This window comes from Colossoma macropomum, unplaced genomic scaffold, assembly GCF_904425465.1.
Source record: "Colossoma macropomum unplaced genomic scaffold, Colossoma_macropomum, whole genome shotgun sequence".
Classification (NCBI taxonomy): Eukaryota; Metazoa; Chordata; class Actinopteri; order Characiformes; family Serrasalmidae; genus Colossoma; species Colossoma macropomum.
This window is the reverse complement of record NW_023495761.1, coordinates 965,750-982,334: the sequence shown is the minus strand read 5'-3', so window position 1 is coordinate 982,334 and position 16,585 is coordinate 965,750. Positions and strand designations below refer to the sequence as shown.

Below are 16,585 nucleotides of genomic sequence, written 5' to 3'. Positions count from 1 at the left end.
GACCCGCTTGCCTGACAGTCAGGGTTCCCTTTAAGCAGAATAGGCTTAGATATCCAAGGATGTGCTTATAATTGCGATTCACGTTTCTGGTATTATTGTTTTAAAAATAATACTTTTAAAATATTTCAACTTATTTAATAATTTATAGAGAGGTCAGTTAATTTCCTCTCAGCTGAAAACTCGCCAGCGCCGCTAGGAGCCGCTAAGCTCCTGTCTGGGTCCGGTGACAGACCCGCCCGCCCACTGACACGTGAACCAATCAAATTAAAGCACACCTGCCCAATAGCCAATAGGAACGCTTCGGTCTTTCTCAGTCACTCCTTCACGCCCTGTTCATGTGTCAACAATGGCAGCAGAGGGAGATTTCCTGACGCGCTATCGCGCGGTGTCCAACAAGCTCAAGAAGTAAGAGGTGTACTGTGTTTATCTGTGGCGACAGTATTTGAGCATGACATTAACTCTCTAATAGTGGTGTACTTTGTCGTTGGTACGCCGTTACTGTCGTTCAATAAAACGGTAAACAAGGATCTCTGTAGCTAGCTGGCTAACAGTTAGCTGTCCTGGCTAAGCCAGCCAGCTAAATGTTGATAAGTCATATCCAGCTTAAGGTGGCTTTAGTGAAGCCACACTTCGCTTTGTTAAGCAAAGACCAACAGATAATACTTCGACAGTAACTGATATGATTACCATTTTTGTTTCATCACAGTAGAAGGATAGACTAGATAGCCAGCCAGCTAAGTTAACTCACTCTTCGTCTTAGCCTTGATGCTCGGTTGGTACACAGCCAAATCAAAAATGAGTCCTTCTAAAATTATATTTGTGTGTTTTTCCTCCTCAAAGACGCTTTCTTCGGAAGCCCAACGTCGCTGAAGCAAGCGAACAGTTTGGTGAGTTACTCTTTTTAGCTAGCAGCTCAACTGAAATGGTAAACGTCAACTGAATAGACATACTGTAGATGCTGCCATATGTGTTTGGTCTCATAGCTAGAGAGTGCAGGCCAATCATGTTATGTCATTTCTCTTTCCAGGTCAACTAGCTAAAGAGCTGAAACAGCAGGACTGTCTTCAGTATGCAGCCTTCTGTAATCTGGCCATGGCTCGGTAAGTACTCGATACTCAGACAGGGGTGCTCACACCATGTCCAAAAGCGTCCAGACTCCCCTTTTTTATTAGAGAATTGAGCTATTTCATGGTGTGCCCGTTACGGACGCGGGCATTCGACTGCACACAGTTTGTGTAATTTCTATAGAAAGACATTGCCGATAGAATAGGACACTCAGCAGCAGCTGCAAACTGCCATCCGTTGAACATATAGTGTACTTCTTTTGTGTCAGTGACTATAAGCCACTACACTCTGCTTTAATATGCTGAGCAAGCAATACTTTGTATAGTTGAGGTTCTTGATATTCCTGGCTGATACTTGAGTAACTCTCCCATTTTTGGGGTCTGTGTATTTGATCTATTAGCAGAACAGAGGGTTATTTACATTGTTACTTGTTTTTGTGAGCATGCTGTGTTATTATCATTGTCATATGTTGTCCAGGTGTGAGCAGACTCTGTTTAATGCACCGGGGGAGGCCTTGGCTCTGACTGATGCTGCTCGACTCTTCCTAGCCTCAGAGCAGGAGAACAGAGCTTTGCAGGCTCCAGGCTTTGATGAGCACCTGCAGGCCGCCCTTAATTGTTACAGCTTTGCCATAAAGGTACCATTTAAGTTCTCTATTTGTATTCATCTACTAAATTTGATAACGGAGTCCAGCTGTGGAGGACCATTGCTAGTTACACTCCTGCACGTGTGTGGATGGAATTGGAAGAATCTGTGGGTTCATATAGCAATTTTATAATGTTTCTTAGGTATATATTGAGATGAATCAGCCAGTGATGGCTGCCAGTCTCTCCCTTGAACTTGGCAATGCTCTCAAGGTAAGAATTATCCATTGGAGATCTATAGGCTGTCTGAAAAATGCAGAAATGTGTTTCATCGTTTGTGTGTCTGTGTGTACAGGAGATGAACAGGCCCGGAGAGGCTGTAGTGCACTTTCAGAGAGCTGCAGAGCTTCAGACTCAGACCCCTATTGAGTCTCTTTTGTCTCTATGGGAGATGGCCTCCTGCAAAATACTGACACGTGAGTCCAAAGTTAGAAAATGGGCTTTAAAACAATTTTAAACAAAATCTTTATTGCTGTGATGCTTGTTTGGTTGAGTTAGGGCACATGCTGTCCACACTATGGTAGGCAAGTTTGTTTTGCTAAAATTTGATGTTTAGAAAGCTGCATATTTCAAGAAGCTGCTCTCTAGCTGCCAAGACAATTGTCATAGAATGTTTGATTGTTTGGTTGACAGGTGATTATGATGGTGCGCTGGCTGTGCTTTCGGAAATGCAGATTATGTGTCAGGAAAGAGGGCTGCAGCTTCCCGGCACAAACACCCCTGTCGGTGAGACCATGATGGATATTACTGCATCTAGTCTGTGGCCATATTTATTTTCACTATATTTTTTTTCTTAGATCTAGAATGTTGTATTATGTATATTTATAGCAATATACATGTGTATCTTTGCTGTTGTTGCAAAATCTGGCATTTTTGAAATGACAACTTTATAGCATGGGAACAATTCTTAACAAAGTAGTGTATGTTTTTGGTGAGATGAGCACAGATATATTTAGAGATGTTCTGCATAATAGAGAAGTATGTTTCTGAATGCTTGTGCATTAGGCACTTTAGATGCATAGTCAGCACCCAAATTATTGGTGTTCAAGGTTTGCAAAAACAGTCATATACAATAAACAGTACATATAATGATTAGTATGTTCCTTAAAATGTTGCTCCTAGTTTCCAAGGTCTATGACCATTTCCTGTGTCCCTGGGATATAACTATGAGGTTACATGTGTAAAAACCCTGTCATCAATCAACATGAGTAAAATCAAAAAGAGGTCAACTCAAATGAGACAGAAGGTTATGTACCTTCACGTATTAGGAAATGGTTCTAAAAAATTTGTAAAATTGTTCAAATTATCATTAAATACAAACACAAAAGTGGGCCAAAAGTTTGAAGACCAAGCCAGAAAATGCTTGGCCTGAAATTTGCAAAATGCTACTGGAACTGTCGTTAAAGGCATATGAAGTGACTGTAAATGTTCTGTGTGGAGGAGTAGTCCAAGATCTCTCAATAAGTGCTCTCCATCCTTGTTAGACATCTTAAAAAAATGTAAAAAGTTAAAGATTAATTAAGGAAAAAGGCTTAGTGTTGTTATTTTCAGTAGGGGAGGCATATCAAATATTAATAATGGGGGTGCCCAATTTTTTAAAATCTACAATTTCTAAAAATAAGTAAGAAAACTTTTGTTTTGTAAAATAAAAAATATTTGTCTAAACCTGAAATGTCATTCATCAAATATGTGGTTTAATTATTATATTGATTTTGGCTTATTTTCATGAAGGGTGACAATTCTGGAGTGGACATAACACTAAGGGTTCATTGTGCGTTACACATTTTATATTCGTTGTATGTCCTACATTTCAGCTTATGAGCCATTTATTTTGACTTAGAATAGTGGAATTTGCCTTTAAAGTGGTTACAGATTATTTGAGATATTGATGGTTGGCAGGCTTCTATACACAGTACACCCTGCTATGTATAAGCAACTACTGAGTTCCTGTTTTCTTTCTCAGGTGCGTTTATGGACATAATAGCAAAGTGTGAAATCTCCAGAGTGCTCCTGCTCATGCTGCTCGAGGTAGGCCCAAATTCATTAGGTCTTCTTTTGCAAGAAGTCATGTTAAGAAGATGACTCGTAGACAAATATATCTCTCTTATTATAATGTTACAGTGAGCTTAGTAATTATTGGCACCCTTTGGTAAAGAGAGGTGAAAAAAGGTCACAAAAATGTCTTTGTAGTTAATTAGCATAATCTGACGAAGGGAAAAAATGAAAATTGTAGGAAAATGCTGTTATATCCGCAGGTTGCACAAATTAGTAAACCCGAGGTCAGTAATGGTGACGCATCGTTTTGTTAAATGCAGTTTTTGAGAAGATTCTTTGTTTTTGTAGACTAAGTTCACATTAGTTAAATGTTAAATTCAGTATTGTATCATATTTTCAGTGTGAGATTGCACCACAGACACACTTTTTGGTGACAATTTTTAATCTTTACAAAGGGCACCAGTAATAATAAAGCTAGCTGTACGCTTCCATTGAACTGTTATCATGCTAATGGTCTTATCTAGGAAGTTGAGGGGGTATAATTTTCAATATAACGTTTCACTAAATGAATAGTATTAGACATGCCCATCATGAGTGATAATGTGATGTGTGGATAATACAGTTTTGCTGTGGGTTTGAGCAAATTGCGTAGAATGAGGCTGACTGGTTGCATTCACCAGAAACCAGATTGTTTATCTGTGGTTAAGCTGATATGCTGGAAAATCTGATTCTCATTTTAAAACACCCCACCTTCTCAAGTTTCACTGACGTAGAGATACTTTGATTATTACTTGTATATCGAGACTGTGAATGAAGTGAGTCATATGGATTCAAATTTTAGCAAACATTTTGACTAAAAGCTGACAATTATTACACTAGCTGTTAAACAACAAACGTACATTCGTGGACATGACCCATAAAACATCAAACACAGTGGTGCATTTTATATAAACAAGGCTTTAGGCTTCATTAAATGAAAAAAAACGCAGTGTAATGTAACAGATATAGTGATATCATTATGTAGTCTTACTTATATTTACCACATATAAGTTAATTAACATATATGGCCTGACCAGGGCTAGCTTGAAGTTCATATGCATAGTTTAAACGACTGTCTGTAGGTCACATATTTCAGACTTTTTTGTCGTGGGACTAACTACATAGACTAGCTGTTAGCTAACAAACACATTTGTAAGCTGTAGCTTAAAGCTAAAATCGACAGAAGGAACTTGACATGTAAGAGAGTTGGTTGTAGCCAGGCAGAGGTCCATGTTATGTGACTAAATATCACAGTGGTAATTCTGTAAACTACATTTAGGATAGTTTAATTTCTGTTGTCAATGACTTTATCAGTGTATCAATTTAGTTCTCATTCAGTGGCTCCTGCACTATCAGTTAAAATGAATCAGAATTCAGGAGTCAACTCTGTTAGCCCCAGCTTCAGGAGTCAAGAGTTAGACTCCACAAAGACTTAGCTGTGCATCGCTTAGCTCTTGTGCCCGTATGCCTACAATTCAAATATGGTTCTCAGGTTGGATGAAATAAATGCCTGTTCTAATAAAAGTTGTTTATTGGAAATTATACTAACTTTTTAACTGAAAGCATTTTTGGAACATTTGTGTATGTAACAGTTAACGGTTAATCGGTTAATTATTAACATACGTAGTGAATCAGTAATGTGTTATTGCGATTTACATCTATATAACCTGGCATTTGTGTTAGCCTCCCCCACAGAAGCTACTGCCGGAACATGCACAGACACTAGAGAGATACGCCTGGGAATCCTTCGACTCACACAGTCAAGGTAAGTGTGTGGTCCTGGTCACACTAAATTGGTATTAATATCAGTCTTGTGTGATCTTATCACAAGTGGATAGCGAGACTTATATCTGGCTACACCTGGCATTTCCATGGGTCTTAATTGCATTTCTAGTGACCAGTTTTGATTGGATTTCGTGGCTGGAGGAGGGGTACAATTTACTATGCAGTCTCTCGCTGCATTTGAGTTGGACAAAAATATATATATACACACACACACGAGCTGTTGAATCGCATGGATGCAAACGCATACACAAATCCTAGATAAAGACTAAGAAAGAAGTAACGCAAACAGCTGCAGTTGATGAGGAGGTCCTTCAGTGTTGTTGTGTATTCATTAGGGCAGCTTTAGCGTTCACTCTACAAAGGTTATGTGGCTGTGTGCATCCCTGACCACCTCCAAAGGTGGTTTGAGTGATCTGATCACAATGTCTTTTTGAGTTCGCAACTGCGCTTAAAGCTGTCCACTGATGATAGCATCACCCAAGATGTATGTTAATATCAGGTGTAAACAGAGTTCTTTTTTTGTGTCTCAAAAGAAATGATTAATATCTTGGTTACCTTTGAGAAACATGTGACTTGTGAGTAAATATTCAAATTAGTGTGTATTGTTCTTTAGTTGGATGTAGGCTTGCGCAATATGACCAAATACTTCACTCTGATGAACTCTTGATGTAACATGGTTAATGACAAAAAAAATACTCACCAAAAAATGCATGTCAGTGCCGTGTTCTATCACAACAACCACAGAAACACATGTTGATCATCTGAGGTTTGGTCAGTATGCAGTGAAAAACAGCAGCCTTCTGCAATGTTAGTATTGCGAAGTCCAACATGCCAACATACCAAACAATATATTGAGAAGCCCAACTGAGAGAATAGAATGTTTGTAGTTCTTATTGTGTTCTCTTAGTGAGTGGCTAAACTTGAAGCTTGTTTCTGCCTTTTCAGTGAACTTCCTCCCAGAAGATGTCTTCCTCCTGCTGCAGTCTGTGGTGGTAAATTTCTTTTATACAGTCATATCTAGCGAGGGTCTAATATCAGCTGGTTTCATATATAGGATGAAAACTATTCATGTCTGATGCATGAATGCCGTTTGATACTTTGATAATTAAAGCTTGGAGATGACTGATATGTTTATGGATTGGTTAACAATGCATAGCTTGTACTTCATATTACACAGTATGGATGGGATCTTTATCAGTGACTGCTGTTTTGCAGATGGCATGTCAGGAGAAAGATACAGAATCTCTCAAGTCTCTCCAGACAGAATTATGGTGAGTTACCTGCACTTGATTCAGGCTAGTCATAGTAAAAACTTACGAATGCATTTCTTAATAATTCACAATGATCTAGTTTATGATTCCTCAGAGAATAATTCAGAGCATCATGAAATGTCAGATTTCACCGCAATTTGATTCAAATTTGATTATAAAAAATACACTGAATGCACAAATGTGACTGGAGAAACTATTTACACGGTAGTGGAATATAAATATTCTGCGCAGTAGTGGAATATTTACACAGTAGCGTGAGGATTTCATGCCAGCCAAAAAATTATTGCTTGTTTTATTTTAATTGGTTCAAAAATGGACACCTTTGAATAGATACATCACTGTGCATTTGTGTATTTTACACTGCCACTTCCTCTCTGATAAGGTAGATGATGTTAATGGCATATTCTAACACTTGAGTGTTCTCACACACTATATTTTATAAAACATGCCATTTATGGTTTCCCCTCCGCTTCAACCCATTGTTTTTGCTTTTTCTCTCACTTGCTTTCTCCCTCCTTTGCTCCATCTCTCATTTTACCTCCATTTTCACCCCATTTTTACTGTTTATTTTCCTTGCTTGCTCACTTACACACTCTCTTTTTTTCAGGCCTCTTCTTACTGCAGAGCAGAATCACCTCCTCCACCTTGTTGTCCAGGAAAGAATCACCCCCTCTGGTCAGGGAGTTTAGTTCAGCCCAGTCGTGCACACCCCCATACAGTATCACTCTGTGAAACATTCCTTTTCCAATGCCTGGTGCATTAAGCAAGGGAGTCTTACAGAAGGTCAGTGATAGAGCGATGGAACTGTACATGTGTATACATTGAATTTTGTTATAGAAAACAGAACATTCATTTAAGCTGATATGTCAGTGAAATACTAAAAGGAACTTGGACTCTTAACAAAATGGTTCCCATGATCTATTTTGTCCTCCATCTTGATTTCATGTATGGTATTCATTTTGGATGGTGATGTTTTAAATAAGTTAAAAGATTTTTGATATTTATTAAAAAAATGTATTGAGATGTATTGACCATTGCTGTAAATAAAGTCAAGTAGTAATCATAGTCACTTTTTTTTATTGGTGTGATTATTGAAATGCAGGTCTTTCTTTACACTGTCTGCTTCATTTGCCATTTCTCCACACAGCTCATGCTAAACCAAAGGTAAAAACATCATTGATTTCATGTGATCTAAGCTAGAGTCCAAGAAGAACCATCCTAGGAACATCATAACCAGATAACCTCACCTAAAAAATTGAATTGATTCAAACTTTATTATCTTTTCTATGACAGAGTTCTGTTCTTCAGCCACAGAAACATATTTTTGCTGTCTTATCAAAACTTGTAACTCCATGCTGGCCTTTACATTGTGTGAATATTTCAGGATGAACAGACCAATAGAATTCCTGCAATATTACTTAATAAATAAAATCTTGATCGGGCTGGCCAACATGCTGGAATTTATAGTTATCTTCATAAATTGCACCATATTATGTCACAGTATGCTTTTCTGACTTTATTTCTGGATAGAACTTTAAAGAACACTACCAACTGCATGTGTTATTACAAAAAACATTTGATTTGTATAGTGCAGTGTGTAAATTGTTTAATATCATTGTAATCATAGTTTTTGATAATATTTTTTTTTAAATGTTGCACTACTGATTATTTTACACTGAATACTGCCTATCGAGAAAATGTCTTTAAGTATCATATGTTTTCCCACCCCTAAATCTTAGTTGATTTAATGTACATTACATTAAAGGATATTTTTTACTTTCTGCTGTAATGTTATCATCTTGGAGATACAAGTTTCTGACAGCAATGATATATTAGATCAAATCAAAATGGCAAAACTACAATCTCTCTTGATCATTCCTTCATCTTTCTAGTGGCTTTCTAGATTCAAAATCCAGGTTCTAGGGTGCTCCGTGTAATCACAGGACCATGTGAACATTTCATGAGCTTTCACAACAGTGCTCTTTACAACAGGTACAGTGATCGCAGGACCGCACCAATGAAAACTATATCATAACCAATATCATAGTTATCTAGGGTGACGAGCTTCTTTTTTTCCATGATATGGTAAAGTGTATAGTTTACAATAAGGTGTTAGAAAGCCTTTAGATTTAAAACGATCTTTCTGTACTGTGTTTACCACTAACATTGGAGTTTAAAACATACAGAAAGTTGTTGCAGCACCAGACTGTAAAATAGATAACATAAACCATTACTCTTAAACTTGTATTGGCCCTGAGCCCATATGTGATAAATCTCTATAGAAAAAAAAAAAATCCGACATGGCATAACATAAACAGAAGTACACCTAAGTCGAAACCACTGAAATATTGTAAAAGTGAGCAAAGAAAAAGACCAATGCAAAAATAAAACACAGTGTGCTGTGACGTTTCGATAGAAATTATTGGTGGCTCTACAAACAAATACTCTTGTATGCATATCTTTAGGTATTCTTTCAAAACTACATTCTTATAATGTCTATATATGTTTTATATATATTTACAGTTAATCTTTCTATACACATATTAGATACATTTTCTTTTCACCTTGTTTTGCATAACCTTCTTATATTCCTACTTTCTTGTCTTACTCTTCTTATTAAAGGACTTTGATAATACATGGAAACTGGCAAGCTCCAGTTAACCTAATGCACATCAAAATCATTTCCTCTGACTTTCATTTCTCATTAGCCATGTTAGCATTTGTGGGTGGAGAATCCCTTTAATTTCTAATCACTTTTTGGGCAACTTTGTCCTTTGATTTGTTTTGTTCAAAGGAAATAAGTTATTTGTTCTTTATACTTAGTGCAGTAAAATCTTTTAATGCTGTTGAATGCTTAATTAACTTAGTAACTGATTAACTAGCTGTTTTGCTGAGGAAAAAGATTGTGCTGTAAGTATCCACGATTCATAATTTCCATGACCTGTCATCTTTGAAAGATAACTCATTTAAATTATATTTCACTTCAAATGTAACAACCTTAACTTTTTACAATATGCCACATGAGCCCTCTGTGGAAGTGCTTGGTGGTTTTCAGTCACAAAGAAAAGACTCTATAATGATCTGTGCACACTGAACAAAAATATAAACGCAACAGTTTTTACTGAAACCCTGCAAAAACAGGGTTGGTTGGGAATTCCCACATTAGTATCTGGTGAGTCCATCATTTGCTTGTAACAGCTGACACTTTTTTTTTGATTAAGCTTTGGCAAAATGGCTAAATTGTTGCATTTATTTCTTTTGTCCAGCGCATGTAGGCGATTTAGTAGCCTACTCACTATGACGTTTTGATGTATTGGTGATCTGAGGATCAGCAAATCCACAGAGACAGAAATACATCTGACACAAGCACACCAAGGTCCAGTTTACTAGACACAGACTTGGCCTCATGGTTGGCCTAAACAGGATTTTCAGCTGAGTATAGCTACTAACAGCATTTTGGTGTGGACTAGTCTTAATATTTGCCCTCTTTTAAACCTAATCTGGCAATTGGACTTCTCCAAAAGGAACACTTAATCCAAAAGGCTAATGTGGCTAACAACAAATGAAAGCTAATAGGAATTTGCCAACCTGATTTTGTTTGCTAACTAGCTCTTACTAGCTTTCATCCATTATTAACAATGTTAGCATTATTAGACAAAGTAGTTTCTATAATCCGTGTCATGGCTTAATCCAGTGATTGTGATTTAATCCACCCTCTTGCGCAGGATGATGTAGATGACACCAGTGAGCAGGGTTAGCAGCCAGCCAAACCAGGCCATGATGTACGACCAGCCGTACCAGCCATCCTTCTCACCTCTGTGGAAGTGGTCCGTGTAGACTGACAGGGCTACCATGATACAGAAGCCTGGACAGAAAGAAAAGTTCTTAATCTTGCAAAAGAGGTAGAAAAGACTGGAGTCAAACTGATTAATAGAGAGAACTATAAGTGTCGGCTTGTTGAGTGAGGGGTAGGTGGAGGACCAGTGCTGAATCGAATGAGCCAAAACTGCATAGAAATAAACAGGAAAGGATCTAGATGATTGGATTTACATGCAAGTTGAAAGGTCAGTAGCTAGATGCTAAGCTAACACATCAGCCTTTTCTCTCTCTGCTGAAACTGATCATAACGAAAAGGCTTAATGTGGGTGTGGCTTAATGAACTAAAACAATGATCTAGGAAAACCAAATCTCCTGCACATCGTTGGTCACAAACACTGTCTACTGGCAAAAACATGAACCTGTATAAATAAAATAAATATAATGTAAAAAAAAACAAAACTATTTTTTCCCCTTAAAAACAGGTTTAGAAGGACAAAGCTATACATGAAGGAAGGTATTAAAGCAACTAAGGAATGCTGAATGTTCCGAAGAGAAATGTGGTTTTCCTGAGTTGTTTTAATAAATTGAAGTTAAGCTTTTTCATGTTCCGATACTCACATGAGATCAGCTGCAGGACACCTGTGAGGGTGAACCTCTGTCCTTTCCCCACTGTAAAGAGTTGGAATATGAACATACACAAGGAGAAGACTGCAAAGAGGCAGGCCAACACTGCAAAGGCCTGCACTGCCTGCAGGTAATCTGAAAAAAAGAGATTGAGTTCTTTAGCCCACAGTTACAGATGTTAGGAGCTTCTTGAAGTGAACCTTTCTTCACTTCAACAGCACAATGCGCACTTCAAAGCATGTTCTCAATTCATAAGTTATGAGCTTTGCTCACCTTTTCGATAAGACGTGGGTATGTCCGTGTATACCCAGACATCATCATTATTCTCCATCACCCACCTCCCCCACAGGTCTGTGTACAGGGTCCTTGTAAACCACCAGGCCTACAAATAGTATAAAAACTATACATATTAAACTGTAATCAACCACACTACACTGAAAAGTCTTTAGCCTTAATCTGTATATAGATGACTGACCCTTCGAATGCAAGAAAAGTATCATAAAATTATAAATGCTCCATATAAAGTGTACAGATTCTTCAGAATTTTCAAACTTTCTGCCAAATTCAGTCATTGAGATGTAAATGAAGTAATTCTGAGTTGTTTGGTGTGAAATGGTGCATTGAAAGGAATTTACGAACTGGATTTCTTTACAGTGGTGATGATAGGAACCAGAGGCTGCAACGTCTACAACGCAAATGTAGCCATTTCATTTACTATTCACACTGACCAGTAAACCTCCAGATGTCTTATGAGTTTTTATATGTAATGTTTTTATTAGTAAAACAGTAATAAATCTGGGAAAAAAAGTTTTCTTTGGGTACTATTTTGCCTTACAACGTCCTGCGTGTACAGCCATGCATATATTTAAAAAATATAAATTTTAGACCAAAACATTGTCCAAAATAATGTCTTAGTCATTATGCAACAGATTTGTGACCGTTTCATGTTTATCTTTCTTTGCTGTTGCTTTTAGAGGCCTCAGACTTTGGATATCTGGTTCCGACCACCATTGTACTATAACTGAGCATTTCACACCAAACCACTCTGAATCACATTGTTTACATCTTAACCATTTAATTATACAGGCATTTTGCACTATGTTATAACTATACTATAACTAGCTTTCACATCTGTCTGTGGAACAAAATAAAAGACAAGAGAAGCCCAAATAAGAGAGGTACCACTTACATCATCGATAGTGGCCCAGAAAAGGAAGAAGATTGTAGTGAGATGAAGGAAACAAATCCCAGCCAAAGCCTTCAACATACTCTTAAGAGGTGGAAGTGAAGACAAGGTGGAATTCTAACCTATTAAAAAAGAAAAGACTAATAATGAAGGACATTGCAGACTGTATGAAGGACCCTCATTAGAAGCCACAGAAAGTACTACCTCAGTAAAGCAAGAAAAGTGCCTGTTCTGCACGCTATGGTCAGCTGAGCTGGCAGGCCGATGCTCTCCATGGATGGACAAACGTACAATACATTTTCCAGCACCACAGTGTATCTGCCTTTTTGCCTTAAAACAACGTCAGGTGTGCCAGAACTGTTTTAACCTCCATGTCAGCTGCCAACACATGCATATTTTATGCTTAATGGAAGCTCGCCCCAAAACAATGAGAACGACCCTGAGCAAGAGGGCAATGCCATTTTTGACTGCTTTCGGCTGAACATCGGTGTCTGCATCAACATTTACAGCACAGTCGATCCCAATCGCGTGAATACTTTGGGCTCGATGAGTCTGCAGCTGCAGAGATGATGACAGCATTCGCGCAACGTCACGGACCCGCTACTCGGCTCTGCTGCATGCAGATTTTCAGCAGTCATTTCTCCGGTTATCACCTCGCCTCAGATAAGAACAATCCTGCGCTGTCATCTTGCATATTCTGAGCTTGCATGACTTGGAAATTCAACTACCAAATCAACAACTTTACCACATCTTTGACAGCAACGAGCCTCGCGTAGGTCACAGATATCAAAACGTTACCTGCCAGATTTACGCACTGCTTTTAGTTCTCCTTTATTTTGAGAATTTGCTGATCCACACCTAGACAGACTCTCCCATCTCCGCGTTTTCTCTTCGCTCACCTCCTCCGCCCCCCTCCCGCACCGTTTTTGCTGCAATGAAAACCCCACCCATCCCATCCCAAGGACTTACTTCTTCTAAACCCTGGCCTGTCCCATGGCCACACTGGCAACTTCAGCAGCAGCTCAGTCCCTCCACGCAGGCTGAGCTGATCTGCAAGGAACAACTTCTGTTTATCAGCACGATGACTGGTCTCTCATTAAAAGCTCTTCAGGCTCCAGAAGATAAAACTGGCTCTATTAAGTCTCTTGTCTGGTCATCTGAAAGGCAGCTGGATTTTTCCTAGCAGCAGAAAAAGCTAAAAAGAGAGAAATAAGTCCCTGTGCTATGTTCCAAGAAGCATCTTCTCTTCGCCTTGGTGTAACTTCTGTCCTCCACGTCCTCCTATCATCTCGTTCCGTTAGTGTGTATGTATATTTAGCTATGTTTGTGAAGTAATCACACAGATACAGCCTCAGCCAGAGTGCTAGTCACAGGTTCCTCGGGAGGACAGGAACAGACTGTGAGTAGACAACATCAGCTCACCGGCGTTTCCACTCATTCACTACGCTGTGTGGGGATGTCTACGCCGAGCTCACTGAGCAGCGTGCACGGTGCACCGCGGTGTGGGCGGAGCTAAAGGTTTGAACACACCCTTCATGTTCTTATTTGGAATGCAAGGCGTGGCTATACGCGTAACCCCGCCCACTTTCCCGCTGTCATTTCTGCAAGTTGTCTTGATGTAAGTAAGCAATTAGGGAGCCTCATGTCTGGCTTCCTGCATATTAGCCTATTATTTCTTGAGCCTCCCCTTTCCTACGTTTTTTTTGCACTGTTGGCACAGGAATGTGCTGTATTGCTCTGTTGCATACCAATAAAATCTTTAATAAATTGCAGCTTGGATCTCAGTAACTCATTTCTGAATAGCCTAGCAGTGACTTTTTTTCTCAATAACTATTCTTTCTCAGCTCTGCGATGGACTGGCGACCTGTCCAGGGTGTTTCCTGTTTCCTGCCACTAGGATTGGTTCCAGCACCCCAGAAGAATAAATCATTTAGATAATGTGTGTTTTCTATTTTATCAACTATATAAAGTTTCTCCATAATAAATTATAAATATCCATAATTATAAATATCTCCATCAAATAGTCCTTGCTTCAGCACTTATGACATTTTATTATTCTACAACACGAGCCATGCTAAATATTGTAAATATAATGTAGCTTGTAAGTTGAGTTCTATTAGAGGGTGAATGCAAAATGATGTCTTAAGGTGATGTTCTTAAGGTACTAAAAAGTTGATTTAGTAACTGCTTTGACATGACTGCTAAAACTAAGATCAGCGTTCATTAGTGCACCAAGGTTACATACTAGTTCTTTAGATTTTGGGCTCTTGAGTCCAGATACACAGCTAGTCTGTGCCTCTCATTGCTATTCCTCTACAAAATAATCTTTGTTTTATCTTTATTCAGCTACAGAAAGTGTTGTCCCATCCAGTTAGTGATGTGCTCAAGGCACTTACAAAGTCAAGTGTCAAGGGGACCATAGTTGTTTGGGGAGAGGGCCAAGCAGATCTGAGTATCATCTGCACAGCTGTGGTAAGATATCCCATAGTCTTGCAGTATTTGGCCAAGAAGCAGCTTGTATAAATTAGAGTGGCTCAAGAATTGAACTCTGGGGAACACCGCAGGTCACTGGCACTCTCTCAGAAACATTACAAAGTAGTCTCTTCCTTGCAAGTATGAACTGAAACCAATTTTTTAAGAGAGGCTTCACAACTACAGTTGTTCATTTGTTAGGAAATGTTTACTTAGGAAGTGCTTACTATCTGAATTATGTCCGCTGCTTTTGAGTGAAACACGCTCACCAAGAGTTGGTTGGTAACATGTCAAAACAAGTGGATGATTTGAGATTACTCACTGTATTGATTAAAATTGTATTATTGATAGTCCTAAACTGGGACATTTAACCATCATATCTTTATGTGGTGGTGGAGAGGACATGGACTCTTTGGTGGATATAGATATTAACGGCTTGCCTAATAATATGGATTGTAGTGTTAAAAAGTTTGCAAACTCATGATACTAATTCAGGATCCATATGTAGGTGACTTGTGTTTTTCAACAGTGGTGAAGACTACTCTGCTGTTGTTGAAATTATAATGCTAGAGAAAAGGGATTGTCTAGCTTTGCACATTATTGTGTCTTCGAAGATTTTTTGTGGATCTGAAGCTTGGTTTCACTCCATCTGAGTTCAGCCTACATACATTCTCTCTTTCGGAGTTGAACTGCTGTAGCTTCCCAGTGCTTTCTGTTGGCATGACATAGTTTTAGCTTTAACTGGTGCATCATCCATAACACTGATAAGTTTGGAGTTGAAGCTATCCAGCAAAGCATCAACAGATTCAGATGGTTTGCAAGGTGCAGAGCAACATCATTGCTCATTTCAGCCAGATGTACTAACAATGGCAGCTACTTCCACGCGTTCCGCTGGCCCAGCTCTGTTGAGCCCTCCGCCCGTTGTCTGCTGCTAAAACCCCCATAAACTCCATGTGTAACGCAGGAATACCAGTCCTTAAACTCGGATAACAAGCTCCAAAAACGCGCTTCCAAAACTATAGGTTTTGTACGCGGCAGTAGAGACTGGAGCGACACCTGGTGCCAAAGCGCGTAAATGCCCAGTAATTCGACACGAATGAGCTTTAATTGACGCTTGTGACTGTTTTTTTACAAATACAGGTGACGTGATGACGTTTCCTTCCCTTTGCTTCATTTGACTCGCCAGAAAGCGCGCAAAATCCAGCGTGCACGTGAGCAGAAGCAACAAACAGGCGATGTCTTTCGTACTGAAAGCGAGAATCCTAGCAATTTTAATTTTATCAGCGACACTTTCTCCCAGTTTAAGAGCCTTCGGCTCGGCTACGGATGGGAACCGGAGCGTGGAAGAACTTGGAAAGTTGAATTTGGAAAACCAAACTGGGTCCAGAGAAGACGGCACCGTCTACCTCGAGATACGTGGTGTGGCGGAGGCCGGTGGGCCGGGAAGGTCGTGGCTCAGACGCAGACCGCAGACAGACGCAAGCAGCCCAGCTGCTGTTTGGACCGCTCCAGTGGAGGACGCCAGCCTTGAGGAACTCTCACTCCCGCAGATGAAGGTGTTCAGCTCAGGCCACACATCCTCACAGAAGAACCGCACACAGGGCCAGTCACCGAGGGCACCCGAGAAAGTAGGGCCGCAACAAGGAACTGTAGATTTAGAAGGTGGATTTCAGTCAGATTTTCCA

At 39.3% G+C, this 16,585-nt stretch overlaps 2 protein-coding genes across 3 annotated transcripts; one reads left to right on the top strand and one right to left on the bottom strand.

Moving 5' to 3' along the window:
* The first annotated feature begins 323 nt into the window (after nucleotides 1-323).
* zgc:101679 (uncharacterized protein LOC450058 homolog) lies at nucleotides 324-7,868 on the top strand. Its single transcript, XM_036563453.1, has 12 exons — nucleotides 324-405; nucleotides 841-887; nucleotides 1,028-1,100; nucleotides 1,543-1,702; nucleotides 1,854-1,922; nucleotides 2,005-2,125; nucleotides 2,343-2,435; nucleotides 3,673-3,737; nucleotides 5,427-5,508; nucleotides 6,474-6,520; nucleotides 6,744-6,799; nucleotides 7,407-7,868. Exons 1-12 carry the CDS (start codon nucleotides 347-349, stop codon nucleotides 7,486-7,488), a joined length of 954 nt encoding a protein of 317 aa, XP_036419346.1. The 5' UTR covers nucleotides 324-346; the 3' UTR covers nucleotides 7,489-7,868.
* Nucleotides 7,869-8,421: 553 nt separating this feature from the next.
* emp1 (epithelial membrane protein 1) lies at nucleotides 8,422-13,860 on the bottom strand. Of its 2 annotated transcripts, none has more exons than XM_036563455.1 (5): nucleotides 13,398-13,860; nucleotides 12,432-12,550; nucleotides 11,516-11,624; nucleotides 11,237-11,377; nucleotides 8,422-10,664 (listed from the first exon to the last, which is right to left on the bottom strand). In XM_036563455.1, exons 2-5 carry the CDS (start codon nucleotides 12,507-12,509, stop codon nucleotides 10,504-10,506), a joined length of 489 nt encoding a protein of 162 aa, XP_036419348.1. In that variant the 5' UTR covers nucleotides 12,510-12,550; nucleotides 13,398-13,860; the 3' UTR covers nucleotides 8,422-10,503. The 2 variants fall into 2 exon arrangements, with proteins under 2 accessions (XP_036419348.1, XP_036419347.1); XM_036563454.1 differs by lacking the exon at nucleotides 13,398-13,860 and adding an exon at nucleotides 13,227-13,349.
* Nucleotides 13,861-16,585: the final 2,725 nt, after the last annotated feature.